At 46.5% G+C, this 18,864-nt stretch overlaps 1 protein-coding gene across 1 annotated transcript in view; it reads right to left on the minus strand.

The window, feature by feature from the left end:
* Positions 1-13,633: 13,633 nt before the first annotated feature.
* The window catches only part of C2H10orf90 (chromosome 2 C10orf90 homolog), a 293,189-nt gene continuing 287,958 nt past the window's right edge, over positions 13,634-18,864 (minus strand). Inside the window, exons 9-10 of the mRNA XM_044659242.1 lie at positions 14,575-14,674; positions 13,634-14,471 (exon numbers count right to left, since the gene is read on the minus strand). Of these exons, the coding sequence (XP_044515177.1) occupies positions 14,391-14,471; positions 14,575-14,674 (181 nt within the window). The 3' untranslated portion in view covers positions 13,634-14,390. The remainder of the gene's footprint in view (positions 14,472-14,574; positions 14,675-18,864) is intronic.

Below are 18,864 nucleotides of genomic sequence, written 5' to 3' on the forward strand. Positions count from 1 at the left end.
TTTCCATTGTAGTGTGGTTATGGTCCGAGTTTGACCAGTCATGTGCAAGCAGTTCTTCTGGCCAAGCTCATGTATGGCATCTCATGGGAGATGTTGGAAATTCACAATTTTGGTTCTGCTTTATGTGTATGAGTCAATGTCCAAGTCCCTGCCTATGTCTGTGTCTATATCTATGTCTGTATCTGTCTTCATATCTGTGTCCAGGTCCCTGTCCCATTTAGATCAATGTCCATGTCCATGCTAATGTTTATGTCCATGTCATTTTCTTGGCAATGGGGCTTTCTCTTTCTTAACTACCATGCCCTGCCCCCCAAGCCACCATTTTGAACTCCAGCAATGATGGAGCACCCACCTTGAGAAGTCAAACAAGGACACATAAACAAGCCCATATGGCAAGAAAGTAGATCAGAAACAAATGTAAGAAACAACTAACAAGGTCCAGATGGAACAAAAAAAAAGCAATTAATCCTAGATGGCTGGTGATGCTGCTCCTTAATTCTTCCTAATTATGTACTGCCTGACAGATCAACGACTAAGGGGGATCCCTGAGCAAATTTTCTTCATAGTTATGCTTGCTTTTCCTCTCTGATACAAAGGAACAGCCCCCAATAAGTAGATTAGGACCAACCAGTAGATCTCAAAGCTTCATTTCATTGAATTATGGAATTTGAGAGCTGGAAGGGACTTAAGAAGCCATCTTATCCAATGAATACACCAAAGGAATCTCCACTGAAACACAGATCACAAGTGATCATCCAGCCTCTGCCCGAAGACTTGTAAGGAAAGAGAACCTGCTGCCTCTCAATATAGCACCATACTGTTCTTGGATAGATCTAATTGTTGGGAAATTTCTTCTGGTCTGCCATTGAGGGTCAAATAGAACAAACATAATCCTTACTCCACCGACAACCCTTCAATACCAGTGTTCAAAGGCAGCAATAATGAATTTATTTCTTTTCCAAGTTAAATATGCCCAGTTTTTTTTCAATAGATGCTCATTTGATATCTAGTCAAGGTTCTTTTCCTTCTTGGTTGTTTTCCTTTAGACACTCTCCAGATGATTACTGTCCTTTCTTAACAGTGCTACCCAGGACTGAATCCAGAGCCCTAGATGTGATTGGATAGTGAGGCTATCCTTTTGTTCCTCCAGCAGGCTAGATTTCTTCTCCTATAGAACAGGGCTACATGAGTTTTCTAGGCTACCACATGACACTGATCACTCTTGTTGAGTTTGCAGTCCAACAAAAAACCCCAAACTTTTCTTCTGAAAATAAATGCTATGCTTTGCTTCTTTATCTGGTAATTCTAAAGTTGATTTTTAATTTTTGTTGGCATATGAGTGTGACTTTACATTTGTTTTTATTGAATTTCATCTTTTGACAAGTTCTTACAACTTATTTGGTAGCTTTCCTAGTTGACTGTAACCACCACGATCCCAATCTGTAGATTTGGGCATTCTCTAATTTTATTCATTCATTCATTCATTCATTCATTCATTTGTTTATTTGTTTGTTTTTTTGTTTAACTCTTACCTTCCATCTTAGAATCAATATTGTGTATTGGTTCTAAGGCAGAAGAATGGTAAGGGCTAGGCAATAGGGGTGAAGTGACTTGCTCAGGGTCACACAACAAATAAGTGTCTGAATCCAGATTTGAACCCAGGACCTCCCATCTTCGAGTCTGGCTCTCAACCCACTGAGTCACCTAGCTGCCCCCCTGGGGCATTCTTAAGAGAGAGAGTAGTATCACCACCACTTGGGCTCCTCATTAAACTTAGATGTTCTAGTCTGGAGTGGCAGAGTGGATAGATTGTTGAACCTGGGGTCAGAAAATTCAAGGTTCGAATCCCAGTTCAAATATAGCATGTTCAGCCATGGGCAAGTCACAGCCCATCAGAGCTTTGATTTCTTCACTTCTAGCATAGGTTTGACTAAATGACACCTAAGTCACTTCCAGACTGAAATCTGTGACCCCTTTCACAACAACTGGTCCTCCTAAGTCTTCAGAGAAATGTAAAATCTTTCCTTCTGACCAATATTATTACTACCTAAGGGTCTGTCTCGGGATGACTCAGATTAATATGGAACTGAGTGGCCAAGGGAGCCTGAGAAAGTAATCCCACCTGAAGGAAGAATGAAGGACATGGAATTAAGAATTAACTTTGCCCTTCTCTTCCTTTCATGGGTCATGTAGGAGAGAAGTCTTAAATCAAGCAATGATTGGTTGTTCTCATTTTGAGTAGAGCCTCTTTGCAATATATCCCTGGAAGATTCTTTAAATAAAACACAGGCAATGGAAGAAGGGTATAGCCAATGACATAGGGAGCACTCAAGCTCTGAGATTTCCAAGACTCTGGCATACCCCCTAAACTAGCAAAAGAATTCAGCACCATGATAGGTTGGACAGTGGCTAGAGAGATGGGTCAACTATGTCAGGAAAAATGGAATTCAAATCCATCCTTAATCATTTGTGAGCTGTGTGACCCTGACCAAGTCACTTGACTGCTGTCTGCCTCAGTTTCCTCAACTGTATACTGGAGATAATAGTACCTACTTCTCAGGGTGATTGTGAGGATCACATGCGATAAGATGCTTTAGCACAATGAAAGCTACATTTTAAGCACTCAACAAATAATTGTTTTATTCCATGCAAATGCCCATTATTTATAGGCTCAGTCTGAAATCCTTTTAGTCTTGCATCAGTCCCTAAGGAGCATTCAAAGAAAAGTCTAGGAATTGTCCTGGGCTTTTACTCAAAGCTTTTAAACTTAACAGAGTGGATCAGTTTCTCATTCATGCTCTTTAAGACCTCCAAAGGCCCTTTGGGATGTGTCTCAAAGGTAGCATGGCGGTGAGTGAGCAAGCAGACCAGCACCAAGTATTGGTATCCCAAGCAAGTCTTAAAAAAATGTTCACTCTGAGACACACATTTAATTGTGTCTTTGTCCCTTTGATACCAGAAAAGTCTGACGGTTGCCATCATCATGTGTCAGAGCTAGATGCCTGGAGATTTCTCTGAGCCAAAGAGAGCCAAAGAGGACCACGGCCAGGTCCACTTCCGCTAGCTCTCTTTTGGGTTATACTCAGCCCCTTTCCAAATCCTCTGTTCAGTGTATAGTTTACATGGACATGGGCCTTCTTGTGGCTCTAAGGGAGAGCCTCAAGGGCAACATTTCCAGGACTCTGCCAGGAACCAAAATCAAACTTTTGGGCCTGTGCTTGCCAACTGCATCCTCTTTCTGCCATTTAGACTGCTCTTATCTTAGCAGGTCCCTCCCATTCTCCACCATCTTTCAAACAACTCTGACAGCCGTGATCACCACATCCAGCTCATTCAGTACCCAAGCCTGTTGGGTTCAGTGGGGCCTGGCTCCCTGAACCCCTCCAGAGCAGCTGCCCCCTCTCTGATCTTTTGCTGTTGTTCTGTTGTTTTCCATTCATGTCTGACTCTTTGGGACCCCACTGGGTACTTTCTGGGCAAAGATACTAGAGCAGTTGGCCATTTTCTTCTCAAGCTCATTTTACAGATGAAGACACGAACACAAAAAGGGTTAAGTGATGTGCTCAGGGTCACACAGCTAAGATACTGAAGTGGTTGGCCATTTTCTTCTCAAGCTCATTTTACAGATGAAGACACGAACACAAAAAGGGTTAAGTGATGTGCTCAGGGTCACACAGCTAAGATAATGAAGTGGTTTGCCATTTCCTTCTCCAGCTCATTTTACGGATGTGGAAACTGAGGCAAACAGGGTGAAGTAATTTTCCCAGGATCACACAGCTGGGAAGAGTCTGAGGCCAGTTTTGGACCCAGGAAGACTTCAGGCCCAGCACTCTACCCATTGTGCCACCTAGCTGCCTCTCTTATATCTCCTCAGTTAACTTGGGTATCTGTTCTCTGGAAGACATTTTTAATGTCTCCTTTCTAGCAAGACCTTGCTCTTAGGGAGAGAAAATGGCAACGGAGCCACTCCATCTTAGATCATAAGACTGAGAGCTGCAATGGATTTTTGGAGCCCTCAAGTCCAACCCTTTCATTTTATAAATGGGGAAAACGAGGCCTAGAAAGAAAGATGAGGCGACTTGCATGGGATCCTGTGGCTCCAGAGAGATCTCTGGCCATGAAGGGCCAAGGCAGCGTGTGAGCATTGATCTTCCCTGTTTCTAGCCCAGCGACGATCCTCTTGTTCTTACTGCCTCATTTACACCAAGCAGGGGCTCAGGCTCTTCCTGTTCCTTCATTCTTCCCAAATTAAGTCAATCCCACAGAATGAACCATGAGCTTGTTGCCCTCAGTGCTTCCTTCTGGGCTTCAGTGAGTCCTGAGCATTCCCACTCCTGAAGCTGCTTTTCCAGGACGGTTCCAGGTCTTTCCTTCCCTCTTTATTCCATGCCTTTGGCCCTGTGTTTATTTGTAAAATAAATGGTTGGTGGATGAATTTGGAGACTTAGAGTTTCCATGGAGGCCATAAGCCAGCCAATGATGGCAAGAGCACCAAGGCCTCGTTTTGGTGTGCTTTAAGGCCCACGAGGGGGAAAGAGGAGAGGGGGAAGGACTCCTTAGCGCTCCTTGTCCCTCGAGAGGCAGGATCACAGCCCATCTCCAGAACTCAGCCAGTGGGAGGCGGGGAGGGGCCCAGGCCTTGGGTGAGATCATCCTCCATCTTTCACTTCAGATCGATGATGGCCCAGTAATGGGGGCACGGCCCGGACCTGGGACCCAGGTGGCGTCACAAGCTCATTACTCCTTCTAGCTCACTTTGGACACACTTGCAGAGTCGTATTCAGTGGTCACTCAGTGGAAGGGGGCCAGAGACGGTATATAATATGGTATAGGCAGGGGGAAAGGAGTCAGAGGACCTAGAAGAAAGTCCCAGTTGTTTTGCCTGCTGCCTGTGAGGAAGCCAGTGCAGTACACAGAGCGCTGAGCTTGGGGTCAGGAAGACGTGAGTTCCAGGCCAGCTTCAGGCACTTACTGGCTCTGTGATGCTGGACAAGGCACTTAACCTTTGTCTACCTCGGTTTTCTTGACTGTAAAATGGGGCAATAATAGCTCCTACCTTGCAGAGTTGTTGTTAGAGTCAAAGGAGATAATATTCCGCAACACTTAGCACAGGGAGTTGCATGGTAGAATATTAATAAATGCTTATTCCTCCCCTCTCTCGCTGTAACATCTGTGGCAAATGATTTGCCCTCCCTGGGCCTAGTTTCCTCATCTGTAAATTGAGGATTTTATATTTCGTTCTGGAGGTGATGGGGAACCACCAGAGGTTTTTTTTTTTTTAAGACTCAAATCTGAGTCTTTTTTTTTTTAATTTTTTTTTAAACCCTTGTACTTCGGTGTATTGTCTCATAGGTGGAAGATTGGTAAGGGTGGGCAATGGGGGTCAAGTGACCTGCCCAGGGTCACACAGCTGGGAAGTGGCTGAGGCCGGGTTTGAACCCAGGACCTCCTGTCTCTAGGCCTGACTCTCACTCCACTGAGCTACCCAGCTGCCCCAGAGTTTTTAAAGTAGATGATTGGCAGTCAGATCTGGAATTTAGGAAGATCGATTTGACAGCTCAGTGGAAGTCGGACTTTGGGGAAAGCCTGGAGGCAGGAGTTATTGCAGCCGTCTAGGCACGAGGCCTGAAGAACCTGAGCCAGAGTGGTGGCAGCATCAAAGAGAGAAGAGAGAACTGGCAGGTCCTGATAGCACTGATACGGAGGCTGAGAGCCCAAGGACTCCAGGATGACACCAAGATGGCGAGCAAAGGGGCCTGGGAGGCTGGGGGTGCCCTTGACAGTAATTGGAAAGTTCGAATAGGGGAGGGGTTGGGAAGAAAGATAATGAGTTCAGTTTGGACATGCCGAGTTTAAGATAGTCACAGGACAAAACGTGTGTGTTATCCTATTAATGGGCAGCTGGATGGTGCAATGGATGGAGCCCTAGACCTAGAGTCAGAAAGATTCATCTTCCTGAGTTCAATTCTAGCCTCACTTTGCCTTGTTTGCCTCAGTTTCCTCATCTGTCAAATGATCCGGAGAAGGAAATGGCCAACCGCTCTAGTATCACTGCCAAGAAGACCTCATGGACAGTACTGGTGTACTATCGTCCACAGGGTCACAAAGAATAGGCCATGACTGGACAGTAACAACCGCCACCATGCCTGGCCTCCATCGTCTCACAGAGAAGGAAGCTGAGGTCCAGTGCTCGGGGGTTCTCGTCCGTTTGTCCTGTGGCACTAAATGTTCTGAGATTTGCTCCTAAGAATCACTTACGAGTTTTAGAAGGCCTGAATATAAGCAGAGGAAGAACTGGGCTAGAGTGACCCGATCCACGTCCCAGGGCCCTGACGTCAAGGGGTGGCCCTTTTACCCTCCCACTTTTGCCCCAAACCCTGCTCTGGCACCCTCTCTGGCTCCCCTTCCCAGCATCCTCTGGCTCCATTCCTGGGGCCATTCCTATCTGGGTCTGAGAATCCTCAGCAGAGGGCTGCCGCTTGGTCCTCTCAATCAGCCCCTCATTGAACTTCTTGGATGGACCCCCTCCCCTTCCTCCTTCGAGCCGGGCACTCCTGAGGAAAGGGCTCACCAGGCAGCCTCGGCTCCACCGTTGGCAGCCTGAGCCGCTGGCCCTGCGTTTCCTCCTTGCCAAGGTCCTCGTTAGCAGGGTGTGGACCCCGCTTAGTCATCAGCAGGGAATATGCCCCACACCATGGAAAGGACGGGCCCCTTGTGCTTCCCAAGGTTCTCTCTGTCACTCTGTCATTAAATCTAGAGCAGTCGTCCCCCTCGTGGCACGTCTAGACAAAGACCGACGTGGCAGCCGTAGCTGTCTGCTCACCGTGGCGGCCCTGGGTGGTGACGTGCCTCCCCTGATGGCCCTGCATCCCCCGGGACGCTGCAGGCTGGGGAGTCCCTGGTAGGAGCGGGCAGGGGCAGAGCTCACCTGGGTCCAGCTCCTGGGAGGAGGGAGCGTTCGCTATCTGGCAGCTGCCTTTTTCTAATTAATTATCCTTCATGGTCAACGCAGGACTCGGTTTTGCTTGACTGTCCACATTTGTAACGGGTTTTGTTTTTCTTGCTTTGTCAGGGGAGACGGGAGGGGAAGAGAGGAAGAAGAGACAGACCTGAAAAGAAAATTGAATTTTAAAAAGGAAAATGAAATCATCCTTGCTAGCTAACGAGGTGCTGAGTTCCGTCTCGGGGTTCGTCAGGGAGGTAGCTCGTCAGGGAGGTAGCTCGCAGCGAACAGCCTCGGCAAAATGAGCATCGAGGACAAAACTCCGATTACTCGGCCTCCGTTGCAGCGATGACCCCCATTCTAGTCTCCGCTGGTCAAGCTTGGAATGCAGCACAATGTCTGCCTGGGCTTGGAAGGCGAGACAAGCTTCCCCCGTACCCTGCAGAATCCTTAAGAATTGGCTAGAATCCAGTCCGTGCAGGTGGAGAACGCGCTCGCTCTGGCCGGCCACCTTGTAAACTGTTTGTCGTCTACTTGGAGGCCTCAGGAACAGCCGAGAAAGCAGCGGGACATCTAGAGAATCTTCACTGACCAAGGAGAAAATCTGTCGGGGTTCGGCCTTTGGTTTCCAGGAGGACCCGGGCTCTCGTGGGGCAACGTTTCGACCTGCGTGTGGATGGGGTTTAAGCAAGGCAGAGTAGCACCGTCATCGCTTTCCCGTCTCTTCCAGAGCCATAAAATCCAGTGGCAAGACTCAGATCAAGACACTCTCTAAAAGATCATCGTGGGACTACCGTCCACATCCATCCGCGAGGGGTGGAGAACAGAGAACGCCACAGCCACGGAGGCAGAGACGAAGGAGCAGGTCCCGGGACGGAATCGAGGACATCCAAGGCCACCTACCATGGTCGTCGTTGCCACCACCAGAGGGCTTGAAGCCAAGCAGCAAATAAGGCAGAAGCACAAACTAGAAGCAGAAACAGAATGGATGCCCGATTCCTTTTCCCCCTTTACTACCAGCCCTCCTCCTCTCCCTGCATCATCCCTTCATCTTTTCCTGCCCTGCCATGAAGTGGATACATGAAATGGGGCAAGTGTGTGAGGGAGAGGCAGAGACGGCAATGCGACGGTCTCTGCCTTCAGGGAGCTTACACTCTTTGGGGGGAAGCACTACAGAGAGCGAGTGGAACAGGGACCAAGGAAGAAGCTGGGGTCTGAAATGTGCCAGGGATGGCAAATGGAGACCTTCGTGTAGATGACGGCCACATTCTTTTTAGAAGCAGTGCTAGCATTGATTTCTTTTTTTTTATTTTATTTTTTTTATTTGAACCCTTAACTTCTGTGTATTGGCTCCAAGGCAGAAGAGTGGTAAGGGTGGGCCATGGGGGTCTAGTGACTTGCCCAGGGTCACACAGCCGGGAAGTGTCTGAGGCCGGATTTGAACCTAGGACCTCCCGTCTGTAGGCCTGGCTCTCCCATCCACTGAGCTACCCAGCTGCCCCTAGCATTGATTTCTTTTCTGTGCTGAGAACAATGTAGGAAGTGGGGGAGGTAGTCCAGATAGATGGGGAGGGGGTGGTGATGGGGCAGGGCAGGGCAGAATGGACAGCTGGGTGCCTTGGGGCTAGCTAAATATAATGGCCTGGCTTCTTGCCTAGTATGATTCACCAAGCAGGACAGCTCAGCCCCAAAGGGATGAGCCAAAGCTGAGAGGGTTCACTCCCAGGGAGGATTCCTCGTTCTCTGGAGCTCAGGTCCAGGATGGAGAGTTCCAAGTGGAGAGAAGGGGCCTCAGTGGAGCAGATGGCAAGATGGCTGGGCTAGACCATTCTATGGGATGTAGGAGCGTCTCTCCTTATCACGTGGATGGTATTTTCTTACAAGACAGAAGGTGGACCCTCACTGAATGGAAAGGGAACTGAGGTAGGTTCAGAGCTGAGCCACAACATGGAAGCAGAAGGGATTCCGACTCCCTCCCCTGTGCCCATGGAGCCACACTAGCTTGATTTAATTATGTGGACAGTCCCTCCATGGTGGAGACTCCATCTTGCCTTTATGTGTGAGCAGGAGACGTGATGCTTCTCCAGCCTTGCTTCTTCCCAAGGCCTCTACTTGGAGGGTCATGAAAAGACTGACAGAGCACGCGTGAGTGTAAACCCGGCAAGGCAGCTCCATGCCTAAGCATGAAATGACAGACGCGTTTGGTCGCTGATGCAGATGGAGTTGGGTCAGAGGATATTTACATGCTCAAGGTGACCAGGAGAGCTTTGGGCCTCGACCCCAGGAGAGTAGACAGGGAAGACTTATCTGTGGGCAGCTTCCTGTTTGGCAACAGGACTTGGGGCTCTGATAATATTCTCCTTCCCTGCCTGGACTTTCATCCATCTAATGAGCTTTCGTGTGCCTTCAGGCACAGTCACCCCCTCTTGGCATTCCCTCTCCTTCCCACCTTGGCTCCTTGGTGTGGAGTTGGTACGCGGCATTCTCAGGCTGTTGGTAAGCTTTAACAGTCAACTGCAACTGTCAGAGTCCCAAGCCATTTCCTCTTGCCTCCATCCCAACCAGTGTGGAAATGGGAATGTCTCAACTCTTAACCAATGGGATCGCTTCCAACCACTTTTGAACCCCTGGCTCTTTCACAAAGAGTATTTTGACATCTGAGTAAGGAAGCATGTGCTGACTCAGGCTCTGGGAGCGCAGGGCTTCCAGGAAGCTTGGTTGGCGGAAGATGTTGGCTGGGAAAGCCAATTGTTTTTTCCATTATCCCATTACCAACTGGTGGAAAGGACAAATAACCAAATTAGGAATTTCTCTTACAAAATGAAGCCACCGAGAGCTGTGCACAGCACAGCAGCCCCACGTTGCTCCAGCTTGTACATCTCACGCTCAGCCAATGGCCGAGCCCGGAACTGTGCCTCTGGCTATCTCCGTTGACTTAGGAAGGTTCTGGTCACTTTGCATTCAACAAATGAAGGCCATCTTTTCAGCAGCCACGATGATGAGTTAGTTGGGCAGGAGAACAGGTACAAAGACCAAAGGAAAGAACAGCCCACAAAGCAGACAGTCTACACATTTCACCTACAGACAAAGCCATTTTGCAAGGGAAAATACGCTGCTAATAAGGGGGGGCATTTGATCTGGGCTTTGGATGACCGAGGGGGGGGTTCAAAGAAATGTCCGTCACGATGAGGAATATTGCAGACCTGGCGGGACAGCTCATGGAGAAGCCCCGAGGCTGGAGATGAGCTCCCAAGACCCCAAAGAGCTCACTTTGGCTCCCCAGAAGTCATTTGGGTGCCTGATTCCAGAATCACATGATCAAAGGCTTAGAATTGGAAGGGACCTTAAAGACCAGGCAAGTCCAATCCCTGCATTTTACAGGTGAGGAGACAGATTTAGAGCAGATAAAGGACTTGCCTAAGCGCTCTCTCTGTCTCTCTCTGTCTCTGTCTCTGTCTCTGTCTCTGTCTCTGTCTCTGTCTCTCTCTCTCTCTTTCTTTCTCTGTCTCTCTGTCTCTGTCTCTCTGTCTCTCTCTGTCTCTCTGTCTCTGTCTCTCTCTGTCTCTCTGTCTCTGTCTCTCTGTCTCTCTCTCTGTCTCTCTGTCTCTGTATCTCTGTCTCTCTCTGTCTCTGTCTCTCTGTCTGTCTGTCTGTCTGTCTGTCTGTCTCTCTCTCTCTCTCTCTCTAATAGGTATGGAGCATTGCCTAAGGTCTCTCGAGTAACACGTAGCAGATCCGGGCACTCTGACTGTAAACCCAGTGTACTTTCTACTGCATCAAGCAGTCTCCCTATCAGAAAAAAAAAGCTGGTTTTGAGATCCTGGAGACTCATAGGACTCTGCCACTTATTCTAAGCCTCAGTTTCCTTCTCTATAAAGTGAGAGTTGGACAGTTGGTCTCTATGACCTCTTCAAATTTGAATGTTATGATTCTATAATAGTCCTGGAAGGGCAACAAAAGTCATCTAATCCAACTCATAGATTTTGTCGATAAGAAGTCTGAGGTCCCCAAATGGCAGTGACTTGAACAAGGACACACAGCTAGCAAGTTATGAATTGGAGCTCAAATCCCAGTCCTTTTACTCTAAGTCCAAGTGTTCTTTCTATTGGACACACAGAGGTGTGAGTTAGACATATTATTCACTTTCCACATTTGATTAAGATGAATAGGAAATGGAACTTAAACTTCTGCTCATTCTCCAAGCCTTTCCTCCAATCAGAGTCTGATGAGAAAGATCCTGGCCAGCAGGAAGCTAGCTTCTTGGAAGGAGGGGAGCCCTGGCCAAAGGTTAGGTCAGGTGGGCTGGCTCACACTTTCCCACGGTTGGATTTCAGGACAGAGCCTGCCTTCACAAGAAGAGCTGTGAGATGAATATCAGATCTGCTTACTGGATATCTGATATTCTCTTCTTAGCATTATGAACACAAAACCAAAAGGCCGACCCGACTTTCCCACAGGTTTTTGAGGGGACAGAGCTGCGGAATCGATTCCTCAAAGCAACACTCCAGATTTCTCCTTTTTTACCCTCTGCCTCAGGCGTCTCAGCTAATAACAGTCCTTGGAAAGTTCCCTCAGATTTCCTTCTGAAGTTGACCTGGATTTTATTTGGAGGTATCCCCCCTCCCATTCTTTAGATGAAATTTTATTTATTTAGAAAAGAGCCCGTGTTCTCTCCACTCACCATCGACTGGAGGAAAAGAAAAACAAAACCCTTGTAGCAAATGCACATGGTTAAGCAAAACAAAGTCCCATGTGGAAGGCTGACCATTCTTCAAGAAAATCGGTTGTTGTTTGTAAAGAAAGTGGTTAGGCCAAAGCTCTGAGCATTTCCCAAAATCCAGGGGAGAGTCCTGAGGTTGGCATGTTAGTGGGCAGCACTCCATGATTTTTAAAGAGAGAAGAGAAAGACTAGAAAGCAAATGGCCACTGAAAAAGAACCGACTTCACTGTTACTCTCCTGGACACCATACTGCCTCCAAGCTCCATGTTTGGAATTTGGCCTATTAGAAAGGAAATGTCATGAAGGCAGGCAGGGAGAGTTTGGGTCTTGGTCTTTAGCACCTCCCTTGGCACATCTGGCATTCATGAATGTTAATCAAGTAGAACTGAAGAGTTCTAGAAGTTCTAGAAGAGAACCATCAGTGGCCATATCTTTCCATTCTGTCTCCAGGATCTTTCTGAAATCTGGTGCCACTCACCTGCCCTTTCTAGCCTTATCTCCAATGACTTCTGACCCTTTAGCTTCAATGAAAGTAAACCAACCAAATAAGGCAGTCAATAAGCATTTCTTTTTTCCCATGTTTCAGGCTCTGTGAGTTATTGACTCCTGCCTTCCCCACTGACCCCCCATATCCTATCTCTGTTCTTGGCTCATGCTGCTTCCTGCACATGGAGCGTTCTCCCTTTTTTTACTTGTTCAGTTCCTTCCCATCCATTAGAGTCCAACTGGACTGTCTTCCCCTTCTAGGAAACCTTCTATGAGCTTCCATCAATAAGTGTTTCCCTCCAGGACTTTGTTTTATGCCAACTTATGTGTTTATTGTAGTTACCTCCACCCAGTTCCTCTGGGAAGTCTCCCTGTGGCACAGAAGGGGTCCCCCATCTTTGAAGGCTGGGCCAGGGAAATGTTTACAAGCAAGATTTAACTTCCTGCCAAACTGGAAAGTTTCTAAGTAAAATGCCCAGTGATGGGGCATGTGGCTGCCTGGCACAAGTTTGAAGAGGTCTCTCACGAGATCAGCCAGGAGACAATAGCTTTGAAACAATAACAATTCATGAAACCATCCACCGAGTCTTGTATCTAAGGACTGAGAGGGCTATTGGAGGAGGGAGTACAGTACTCGGTCCGCCCATCTTTTCAGTAGGCCCCTGTGGCACCGTAAGCTTCTCATGGGCAGGGATAAAATCTTCTCTAAATTTTGCATTTCCTCCAGTGCAAAACAGGTTCCTCCACCCTTCCTTCCTCTGTTTCTCTTTCTACCTCACCTCCACTAAGGTCTTCACTGCTTGGGGAAGGGAGTCCCCTGGCTGGCACTTGTGTGTAGGAGGGGGTTGTCGGGGTGCTGGCATTTATCCTTTTCTGGGTACGTGCTTTTCCCCAGCTGTAAACTTAATTGGGGCAGACATTCTTTCATTTTGGTCTTTGCCTGCCCAGTGGCACCCATCAGACCCGTTATAAAATGGCGTCGAATTACCTCGCGTTGCATGCCATTCTTTCTTGGAGGTTCTGGCCTGCTGCATCATCAGAAAGCCAGTGAAGTGAGCTGAGCTGTCATCCTTTGCAGTATCGTCAATAGAGAAGGATCAAAGGGGCCTTCCATTAGAGGCCATCTCCTCCAACGCCCTCATTCTGAAGATGAGAAAACTGAATCTCCAAGAGGGAAAGTAGATTTTTCCAAGCTCAGAGTCAGGGATGGCCAGGTCAAGACAGAGATACCGGATCTTTTGACTCCAAATTCAATACATCCTAGTCAGCTCCATCCTCCCCTAAGAATCAGCAGCAGAAGTAAGGAATGGAGAATGTAATTCTGGGAGCTGCCAGGAAGACCTTGGAAAATTCCCTACCGAGTATTCTGTATGATGGAGGATGGAAGCTTCTATTGTAATCAGAGAAAACCCCCCCACAGACATGGAGACTTTTAAAATAATATTTATTTCCATTTTGTTGTAAAAACTAGTTTCCCTCATAACTTCCAAAATAGACGTGTATAAATAATGGAGAACGTCAACGTCCAGAAGGACAATATTACAATTTCATCAGGACCTTTTTTGAATAACACATTCGGGGCTAGAAAACACTGGACTCACCTAGCTGCACACAGCCTATTTCTGTACACAGATCATCTGCCAAAAAAGATACTTGGCCCAACCAAGGTGTGTCGTCATGACAGAGGGATAAGGCGTAGGGGCTATAGTATGGCCAATGAAATGTTGACTCTGGGGGAACCCCCCAACTGGGTTAGGCTGCTCCCTGGGGGCCATGTTAGCCCACCTTGACAAATTCTGCTGCTATCGTTCTGTCATCGGGCTATGCGGAACGGTTCTTAAACATGGCGGGGAAGGAGCAGGCTTGGGGAGGCGGAGGTGGGCACTGATCTAGGAAAGGACAACTTTAGTCGCTAAGAAGTTAATAAAAATAACTCAGACAAAAAAAGCAAGGCCCCCCTGGTTCTTTATGCACCAGAAAAATCATGGAATCTTCCCAGGTCAGAATGGAAGGAAATGCAGGAGCAAACAGTGACATATTGAGGGGAAAACAGCTGGCTGCGCCTCGTGGGCACAAGGGATATTTCTTTGCGTCGATCATTCCTCTGGGTACAAGTAGGTGCTGTTGCTTGCTTTCAAAATCAGGGGAGATTTCTTCCACGGTGAAAAATCCCAAGGTTAAATCAAGGTTTTTGGATGAAGAAGTTAAGGCTAACTTTAATTGGCTATGTAATTTTTTAGGTCATTCCAGATCCCCAGAGTTGCGGCCGTAGGGTATTGCAGATCGTTCTTTGCTCCTCTGAAGGATCTGATCCAGTAGTTGCTAGGGAGGGTGAGGGGAAAGAAGAGGCCAGAGGTCAGAGTCAGGACTGTCATGGGCTGGATGGGGGCATTCAGAGCCGGGCGGCTTCTAGAGAATACGTTACCTTTTTAAAGACTTCTACGCGTAGTCTGTTACTCTGTAGAATCACTCTTTTCTTTTGTTCTTCCTTCTTCTTTTTCACTTCAGGCAAGTTGTTATAGATTCTGAAAAAGAACCAGGGAGGCGTGAGTGAATAGACATGGAAGCCGATCCATTTCTTTTTTTTTTTTTTTTTTAACCCTTGTACTTTGGTGTATTGTCTCATAGGTGGAAGATTGGTAAGGGTGGGCAATGGGGGTCAAGTGACTTGCCCAGGGTCACACAGCTGGGAAGTGGCTGAGGCCGGGTTTGAACCTAGGACCTCCTGTCTCTAGGCCTGACTCTCACTCCACTGAGCTACCCAGCTGCCCCTGATCCATTTCTGCATGACATTCACCAGGGCAAGCAGTCAATATGGTGGCACGTCCAAGGATGGGGATGTCATAGGCTTAGAAATGGGAGAGACTTTTGTAGTTCAAGTCTATCCCTCTCATTTGACATATGAAGAAACTGAGGCATAGAGAGTTTGTGACTTGGCCAGGATCAAACACTGACAAAGATCTGAGACATTTAAATTTAAGTCTTTCTGAGTCCAAGTCCAGCCCCCTATTCATTCTGACCTTCCTACCATCGTTCTATCTTAGAGAAGTGAATAGAATTATCCAAAGTACCATAGCTAATAAGGGTCTGATGATTCCTTGAACCCAGTTCTTCTCGATTCAAAGCCTACCAACATGTGGCTCCTTCCAGGAAGTAGTGACCTACATTTTCAAGGGAATACATCGTTTTCATTGGCTAACCACATATTGTTGAAATAAGAAATCCTATGAAAATTGTGACCCCAATGACAACATTAGCCAGTTTCTGTGTGGTATGGCAGAAAAGAGACACTGAATTTTGGAAGGAAAGGCTTGAGTTTGAATCATATCCTATTTATTTATGAGTATCTGACCTTGGCCAAGTTATTCCTGTCTTTAGGACTCAGTTTCCTTATCTGTAAAACGAGGGAATCGGACTACATACATTTCAAGGTCCTTTTCAGCTCTGGAGTTATGTGCCTTTGTGTCCGCTTTTCTTTGGGGATAGATACTCCCCCAGAGGACTCTCAACCAAGAAATTGTTCCAATGACAAGCATTTATTAAGCCCCTACTATGTGCCAGATACTATGCTAGGTTCCAGGGATACAAGTCCCAAGAATGGGAATGAATCCTTCCTCCCAAGAAGATTACATTCTGATGAGAAAGACCAATAAGGAAACGTGGTTCTGTACACACTTACACTTACACTCACTCATAGGTGTATCTCTATTTATATAGAGCATTCAAGAAGTGTAAAAAAAATAGTATAAACAAATGCAAATATACAGATGAATATTCAGAGTGCCAGAGAAGGTGGACAAGATGGATGAAAAGCTTTATTTAATGTGAAAGAAAATTATTTTAGAAGCAACTACAAGTGCTCCTGGTATTGGCCAAGAGAACTGGAGACTCTAGGAAAGAGGACTGGATTTGAAGTCGTAAGCGAGAGAGTTGAGTTCAAATCCTGCCTCCTCTGCTTCTGACCATATCCCTAATCTCTCTGAAGCTGAGTTTAATTAATCTTCAGTGGGAATAATAATCCTTGCACCTCCCTACCCTGTAGGGGCATCGTACTGGAGGAATAAGAATGAATGATATTGTATAAAGGGAAGGATTCAGAGGTTTTCTTTCCCAAAGTTTTCTAAAGAATTCAGGGACTTAGACTGAAAAAGGTTGGAGAAATCACTCGTTCTAAGCTAAAGCCAAAGACCTTGTCGTCTGCTGAGGCCACGCAGAGATTTCCTCAGAAAATCCCAGAATTTCAGAATTAATGGGATCATTGGAGACTTGGGCCAGAATGAGGAAATCAGCTCCCCACACCAAGCAGTGGCCATCCAGCCTTGCCTTTAGGACCCAGTCGATCGAAGACCTAATCCTAGCTCTCTCCCAAGCACGCCACCCATTTCCCTCCCTCTCCAGGAGTCCAGATTGTTCTCTTTACATTTAGTTGGGGTGATAATAATAGCTAGCATTTGTATAATGCATTCAGGTCTGAAAAAGGCTTCTTTTTCTTTCTCTATCTCTGTTACACACTCACACACTTATATGTTATCCATTCCACCTAGCAATGTATTTGCTTAATAGTATCTCCATTTTACAGAGGAGAAGACTGAGACTCAGATTGGATGACTGGCCCAGGGCCACACAGCTAGTAAATGTCAGAGGCAGCATTTCAATCTGTGTCTGGCATCTTTTCCAACATACCACAATGACTCTTTTATTATTATTATTATTTTTGGCAAGTGTTCTCTAGCTCCTCTCGAAGAACCCCAGTGAGGAGGACATTTCAGTCCTTCAAAACACACACACACACACACACACACACACACACACACACACATACACATCTTGTGAAAGCTCATTCCGTTGTTGGGGCAGCTAGAATTTCTGGAATTATTAGGAATGAGAAGCAATGGAGTGGAGTGAATAATAAGCAATGAATCTGAAGTCAAGATAATTGGATTTGAAACTCTACTCACTGTCTAGAGTTTGTATTTACATACCTATATATGTATTGTTCTTGACAAGGGCAGGGTCATTGCGTGTTGTCTTTTATCACCAGTGCCTGGTACATAGTAGACATCTAATAAATGTTTGTTTGATTGAATTTAGGAAATTCCCTTTGTCTTTCTGGGCCTCAGTTTCCTCAAAAATATAATACAGAAAAAATAACTCTACCCCATAGGTTTTTGTAGGGAAAGAGCTTTCAAAACCTAAAAAGGCTGTTAATATCAGAGGTTGTTGTCAGGAAGTTTTTTTGGAGAGATCGAGCTGAAATCTTCCTCTCAGAATGTCTATCCCTTGTTTTTCATTCAGTGAGTAGTAGAATATCAACATGGAAAGGGACCACAGATGTCATCCAGCCCAATATATACTTGAAGAGAAATAGACACCGAATTCTCAAGTGCTCATTCAGTTTTTGCTTGGGTGACTCCACTGATGGGGGCTCCACCACCACCTGAGGTAGCCCACTCTACTCTAGAGAGATCTCATTATCAGCAAGTCTTTTCCTACAAGGAGCCTAAATTTTGCCTCTAGCTTTCATCGGCCACTTTTGTTCTTCCCTCTGGGCTCCTTCTCACTCACCATCTACAATCAGGTTTCAGATGGGCTAGCCAATAGGGTCTCATTCCTGTCTTCTGAACAGAAGCTACCTGGATCATTCTCAGCAAGGACTTTTTCTGACACAATAAATAATTGGAAACAACCCGAATGCCTTTCCATGATTCCTCTTCTGTCTTTTTAATACCCATCTGAATATCTCTGCTTAACAATCTTCCATATATCTGCATCATGTGGGAAACATATGGTACCAAACAGGATGAGTTGAGTGCTTGGGCTCTGTCTCTCTCACATTGGTATAGACAGATCAGCTATGCTATTAGGTTTCCCCACATCATTTTTCCCTGGGCATTCTGGGAAATGCTATCACATTATAGAAATTATTCTTAAGAGGAATCATGGGGGGAAGAGGAAGCCAAACTGAATTTTTTGGCTCCTTGGAGTGGCTGCATCTGTTTCAGGTCGTCTTTCTCTAAGAGGCCAATGAAAACACAGCCTGCCTCAGTGGACAGAGGTCAGGAAGTCCTTGGTTCAAAGCTCATGTCTGACGTTGATTGGCTATATGACCCTGGGTAAGTCACAAGCTTTCTGAGACTCAGTATTCTTATCTGTAAAATGAGTCTGTGATCCATCTAGCTCGAAGGGCTGTGGTAACGGTCAAATGAAATAGATGGAGTGTTCTGCAAACCTGAAAGTGTGCTGTTCTTCTTGGTTATTATTAGGTTGAAGGCAGCACATATCAGAAGAATAGCTGCTTGGTCCAATAATTGGGACATTCATCGGGTGTTAGTCCAGTGCCTGGCACATGGTAGGCACTTAGTAAATATGTGGTGACTGACTGGCTCTAACTAGGTCTCAGTTTCTTCAAGAGGAAATAAGGGAGATATGCTTACAGAACACTTTAAATTAAATAGTTGTGAGGTTTTAGAGGACCAGAATCTCAATGAAAGTTAACCCTGGAGTGTGGTGGCTACCCAAGGGGATGCGAGTTTTTCCTTAAAAATAAATCTAAACCTGGGGCAGCTGGGTAGCTCAGTGGAGTGAGAGTCAGGCCTAGAGACGGGAGGTCCTGGGTTCAAACCCGGCCTCAGCCACTTCCCAGCTGTGTGACCCTGGGCAAGTCACTTGACCCCCATTGCCCACCCTTACCAATCTTCCACCTATGAGACAATAC

The sequence above is a fragment of the Gracilinanus agilis genome, chromosome 2 (assembly GCF_016433145.1).
Source record: "Gracilinanus agilis isolate LMUSP501 chromosome 2, AgileGrace, whole genome shotgun sequence".
Taxonomy (NCBI): Eukaryota; Metazoa; Chordata; class Mammalia; order Didelphimorphia; family Didelphidae; genus Gracilinanus; species Gracilinanus agilis.